The following is a 6,117-nucleotide window of genomic DNA, read 5'->3' as shown; positions in this document are numbered from 1 at the left end:
AAGGGGTGGGAGGGGGAGCAGACATAGTAGACTTCAGATTCAGCTGTTGGCTAAACATTTTGGAAAGCAGCCACACACTGATGATCCAAGATGCCTTTCTTGTTGCAGGTCCCCCAGCAGTGGGTCTCTTGCCTGCTGGGGCTTTTATGATCAGCTTCTTCATCCTCACTGGTGTCCCAGAAACAGAGCCACTGGACTGCTAGCTCTTCTAATGCTGGTGCAATCAATAGGCAGTGGTTGTCTTGCAAACCACAACAATGCAACTGTTATCCCAAGCCTGATGAACTGAACTCTAAAAGGATCCGTTCAGCAGAGTCACATGCAGTCAGTTTCAGAATGCTTGGATCTGTTGTATACAGTACATGACAGTCCCTCACCTTTAAGGTCTCTCAATGGGTAGTACGTTGTAGCATTTGGGGGGGAGATTATCACGGATCTCCTCCAGGTTCTTGATATCTGCAAGGATCTCAGTAATGCTCCTTTCAAGTGTCTGAATTCGAAATTTCTGCTGGCTGGCTGTTCTCTCCAGCTGCAGCATCAGTTCTTTCAATTGGTTGGTACTTGTTCTGGCCTTCCTGAGATTCATTTCAAGCATGGTCACACCAGCCTCATCCACAGCCTCTGGTTGGCCTACATGAGATCACAAAGGCAAGGGAGAATTCCTAAGCAAAACTTTCTGAACACAAAACACTTGTATCAACTTGTTGCCAAAATGGTTTTCCCACTACCTATGGATAGTAGGTGTATACCTAAGTAGGCCTCCTGGTTATCAGGTACCAGGTAGCCTCCATTGAAGGCAGGTCACTCTACAGTGTCTCTGCTGGTGGCTAAATTAATGCCCAGTGAAGAAGATATTCCACCCATAGTGGAGGCTGAGTGAAAGGAGGCCAGGTCAGGGCCATAGATTGTACAGATGCATAGCAGCCGACCTCTTCTGTGGGTGGATGCTTTGGGGCTCACAAGAACTTTTAATGATTTAAAGGCAGGGAAATTGCTTTACAAGACGAAGATCAGTTCACGTGGTTGAGGTAGTAAAACCTGTTTTCCACTGATAAATAATGTGACAGCATCAGTTCATTTATGGATACAGAATCACAGCAATAGATAAAGGCATTTTGGTAGATTAATCAACTTCCCTTTTCATTGGTTGATCAATCATATTGATATACAGTGGATGCTTGGTATCACCTGGGAGGTCTGTTCCAGGACATTCCGCAGGTACTGAATTCTGCAGATAATGAAACTGGGGAAGGGGTGCATAGTGTTGCAACTACTTACCTGGAGGGCACACAGGCCTGTCCAGAGGTAATATCAGATACCAAATTTTGTGGATAATGGAATTGGGGGAGGGTATGCATGGCACCGCAGCTAGTTACCTGGGGGCACGCAGGCCCCTCCAGAGGTTTTTTACAGCCTCCTCAAAAGCCTCTCAGATGCAAGGTCACTTTCAGTTTACGCCTGTGAACTAAATGTGCCTTCCAGTCATATCTTGGAGGCCTTCTGAAATGCAAGGAGGCCATGTGCAACCTCCTCACAGGACACCTGGATGTGGCTGGCCTGAACAGGAATTGCCTTGCGCTCACATCCAGGAGGTTCTCTGAGGCGCTCCAGCTGCGGTCTTGGCAGCTGCAAATATTCAAATCTGCGGATGCAAAGCCCATAGGTAAGGGGGCCCCACTGCATAATCCAAACCTTAACAAAGGCGCCTTTTTGAAAGATGTATAATAAAATTTACAAAGGCCTCCTTTGTTTGGTTTAGAGGCCATTATTATTCTATGAACATCTGAAGGGGGAATGAAAAAAAACAACGAAAAACCCGTCATCTGTCCTTAATGTCAAAACTGGTCTATGTTCATTGGTCTGCTAAAAGGTGCATGCTTTATTTATTTATTGGGGATTTTTATCCCATCTTTCCACTCAGATAATTCCAGGGGTACTCATTAAGATACTCATTACCAACCAGGGCTTTCACCCCTAATAATAAATAAAGTTGTCTCTTACCCATCAGGCGCAAACTGTCTTCCAGCAGGCTAAGCATTGCTTGAACAGCACTCCCAGCACTCTCAGCCCCTGCTTTGGCTTTCTGGGACTCCTCAGCAGCCTAGAGAGGTGGCAAGACAAATGTGAAAAGTATTAGAGTTTTCTCAACTAACCAGGTTTTGCAAGAATCCCTTTGTAAAAATGGCAAAACATCACCAACTCACTTCCTGAGCCATGGTTGCATCCGTATCAATTTCCAAAGTCTTCCTTTGCAACTCGCTTTCTGCTTCTCTGGCCTCAATCCGCAAAGACATTATCCCTTTCTCCAGAGCTAGCACTCCATCTGCTGTCCTATTTGCTTCCAAGGTTAGCCGCCCTATCTCCTGGGGAGCAAAGGCAAGCAGCAGGAGAGGAACCAATTAAAATAAAATCCAGACAAACACTACAGATCAGCGTTTCTCAATGTTTGTCCCCCACTGTACCACTTCACTTGGTTCACCTATTGGAATTACCACCAGGAATAACTGGTAATGATGACAAAGCCAATTATTTCCAGATTGGGAGGCCAGATGCAACGCAACAAACACCTGTAAGAGGTTCGGGGCAAATGGAGGGCTTTTTGGAGCTTGTGAAATGTGCATGCTGGAGCTCTACCTGCTGAACTGAGCCTCCTACCACTGCTTGTCACATTGCATTGCTGGTCTTACTGACAGGCAGTGGGGGTTTCACATGTACCCTGGACCCTCAAGTACCACCGGTGGTACAAGTACCACTGGTTGAGAAACACTGCTACAGAAAGTTGAAAGAGGTGGCTTATTGTGCAGAAGCACTGAGCAACTGAAACAGCTGGATTTCCAGAAATCATTCACACACACACAGAAATGATACTAAGAGCCATCCATCAGATCCCAATTTTATCAGCTTCACTGTGGTAAATCATGTAAGACCAAACATGTCCATGTTCAAACAGTCCCCTATACAACTGAAAAACAGACTGAAAAGGAAACACGTCTATCATTAAATGTGAAAGTCTGGGTTGAATTTGATACCTGTCAAAGAAGACTTCGTTAGATTCATCCTACCTTTCTACATATTTCAGATTTTTAAATTATAGAATGTATCAAAAATGAACCTTTGCAGTGGTTCCTTTCATTCTTTTGGTGAAGCAACAACAGAGTCTGCAATCTTATAGAACTCAGTTCTTGTGCAGTTTCTCTATATCACTCCAAAATCCTTTGGAGACTAACTAATATGGTAGTACAACGTGAGGCTGGAAAAGGCAGTTCTCTTTCTCCCTCATCCTGTGAGATATTTCTTTTATTCTTTTCCCCCCTTCCCGTACTACTATGGGAAAAGCTACTGCCAATTTCATTTGGGCTTCCCCAAGCTGTACAGACGATGTCCAAGATGGAGAATTGATCTGTGGGAATGACAACATGTCATAGGTGAAAGCTGCCCAGAGAAAAATTAAGTTAACTTTTCTGTGTTCCTAAAAGAGCTTTCACATCGTGGTATACTCTTTTAATAGTTATTTGGACATAAATATTCTCCTCTATTAGACAGGTAGGATCCTGTATACAGCCTTGGAGTTCCATTGGCATCCTAATTTCTGTTTTGACTCCATATTGCCCATGATTTTTTTTTCATGAAAAGCTTGTGTTGCTGAAGATACCCTTTGTCCAGCTAGCCTGAAAGAGATGCTTTTTACCTGCGCGATGCCCCCTGCAATCTCCTTTGCCTCCAGGGCTGCTTTCCGGGCTGCCTCTCCTTCTGCAACAGCAGTGCCCAGAGCGTCTTCTGCCCGCCTTGTCTTTTCATTTGCATTGACGACCATGTTGCTGATGAGAGGAAGCCTTCGCATGGCACTCTCAGCTTCTTTTTGTTTGCTGCCTACTCGCAGATCAAACTCTAGAAACAGAAGGAAATAAGCAGTCTGAATAAGGTGCCAAATTACTATTGAAAGCACCCCCAATAGTGTCCACAGTGGAAAGCAGGGAGAGCAGCTCAAGCCAAATAAGTGAAAATGGCCTTTATGGAATAATTAGCTCCCAACAGTTGGTGTTAAAAACTGGGAAGTATGGGAAGGGGGAAGAAAAGTGGATGGCAATGAACAATGACTGACTGTATCTATACCCTGCCACATGGCCCATGAAACCCTCAAGGAGCTTACAAAACTAACAATAATGAAATCAATTAAAAGTACAATATCCAAAGATTTACAACTAAAAAATATTCAATAATGAGCCTCAAAAATAAAATCCAAATCCAAACCATTTAAAATATAGCAGATAACACCTAATTCTATTATTATTATTATTATTATTATTATCAACAACAACAACAACAACAACAACAACAACAACAACAACAACAGTATTTATATACCACTTTTCAACTAGAAGTTCACAAAGCGGTTTAGAGAGGAAAAATCAAATAACTAATAGCTCCCTGTCCCAAAAGGATTCACAATCTATAAAGATGCGAAAGAACACCAGCAGACAGCCACTAGAAAAGACACTGCTGGGGTGAGGCGGGCCAGTTACTCTCCCTCTGCTAAAAAGAGGAGCACCCACTTGAAAAAAGCGCCTCTACCTGGTTAGTAGGGGTTTTTTCCTGCTAAAAAATAGTCATTTTTTCATTTCATTTACCTTTATTGGCATATGAGACATACAAACAAACAAAAAAAAGGTAGCAATAAATAATACAAAAAAATTACATAAGCACTATGCCCATTTTAACATTGATTGGAGGTCAGAAGGTCAAAAGAACAGAATTTTTACACTTGACAGAGGCATCGTCACAATTAATAGTCAACAAGCAGTATTACCCTCCACATGTCTGCTGGAATAAAAATAGATTCACTAATTGAGGGCAGAGTTGGCCTGGTGAAATAATTCCAGCGAGGAAGTGGTTCCAATGCTGAAAAGTCCCTGCTCCTTGCTCTCACCAACCTGACCTCAGATCTGATAAGGAAGGGATTTAAAGCAGGATCTCTACCAAGGATCTTAGAGCAAAACTGAAATTTACATTAAACGTGTAGTTTCACCCTATATACTTTTAAAAACCAATTAAAAAGCAGCCAAGGGGGAGGCATTCAGGATTGGGTTGGCAGCTGGCTAATGGCAGTTTCCTTCCTTGACCAAGGTGGAAGTGTGTATTAATGAAGAATTGCTGCAGTAATGTGTCAATAAATCTCCTAGGCACTAGACAATAAAAATGTGCAGGTGGAGGTTGTAAAAAAGGATTAGGGTTGAATTTCTTGGCCTGCCATGGTTACTGGAAACTTTTCTCTCCCTTCATGATCTAGAACAGGGGAGGCCAACCTGTGGCACACATGCCTAAGTGGCACACACAAAGTAGCCTGTCATGACTGTGCCAGCTTACCCAGGGCTCCATGGCTGCAAGTGCATGGCGCTTCTCCCAGTACAAACCCCAGCAAGAGAGCAACAAGGCCTGGGACAGAGTGAAAGTAGCCAAGCAGAGGCTTGGCAAATCAGGTGGGATGGTGAATCCACTCGAACATGTCGGTTCAAAATAATTTGGAAGAGGCATGTTCAAGATTCTATATATAAAAAGTGGTACATGGCATGCTGCAAGTTGGGCACCCTTGATCTAAAATTAAGTTCCTCCACCTCCACAAAGCATTCTGCTCTTTGATTGCCCATCCCTCTCTGTCAATACATCAGTCCTTTTCAAAGGACCCGAATTTTGCCAAAATTCAAAGAAATTTGAATTTCTAGTCCAGAAGAATGGCTAAAAATTGAGTTGTTTGGCATAAGCGTATCTTTCTTCATTTACCTAATTTAAGAGTAGAATTTTCTTGACAAAGAATTCAACTTTATGTTTTATGACATGCCAGTCATGAATGGCATGTCTTGCTATCTTTCTGTCTGTCCTCTCTTTCACTGAACCCATTAATCACTGAACCCATACCCATTACTCTCTGTCTGGGAGCTGGTCCAGACTCACCCATTTTTAAAGCCACTTACCCCTTAGATTCTTCAAGATGCCATTGACTTCATCCAAAGTGGAATTGCCAGCACTCAAGGCCTGCTGGGCTCTGCTTTTGGCAAGGTTAGCACGGGACAACAGTTGGACTAACACCTGAAACAACACAGCAGGACAAGAGAACAAACA

At 43.1% G+C, this 6,117-nt stretch overlaps 1 protein-coding gene across 1 annotated transcript in view; it reads right to left on the bottom strand.

Moving 5' to 3' along the window:
• Nucleotides 1-266: 266 nt before the first annotated feature.
• Nucleotides 267-6,117, bottom strand: part of LAMC2 (laminin subunit gamma 2) — a 42,643-nt gene continuing 36,792 nt past the window's right edge. Inside the window, exons 19-23 of the mRNA XM_066624537.1 lie at nt 5,970-6,084; nt 3,689-3,888; nt 2,205-2,363; nt 2,002-2,101; nt 267-630 (exon numbers count right to left, since the gene is read on the bottom strand). Coding sequence (XP_066480634.1) covers nt 380-630; nt 2,002-2,101; nt 2,205-2,363; nt 3,689-3,888; nt 5,970-6,084 — 825 coding nt within the window. The 3' untranslated portion in view covers nt 267-379. The remainder of the gene's footprint in view (nt 631-2,001; nt 2,102-2,204; nt 2,364-3,688; nt 3,889-5,969; nt 6,085-6,117) is intronic.

The sequence above is a fragment of the Tiliqua scincoides genome, chromosome 4, assembly GCF_035046505.1.
Source record: "Tiliqua scincoides isolate rTilSci1 chromosome 4, rTilSci1.hap2, whole genome shotgun sequence".
Lineage (NCBI taxonomy): Eukaryota > Metazoa > Chordata > Lepidosauria > Squamata > Scincidae > Tiliqua > Tiliqua scincoides.
The sequence above is the reverse complement of the archived record's forward strand: the minus strand, read 5'-3'. Positions and strand labels throughout refer to the sequence as shown.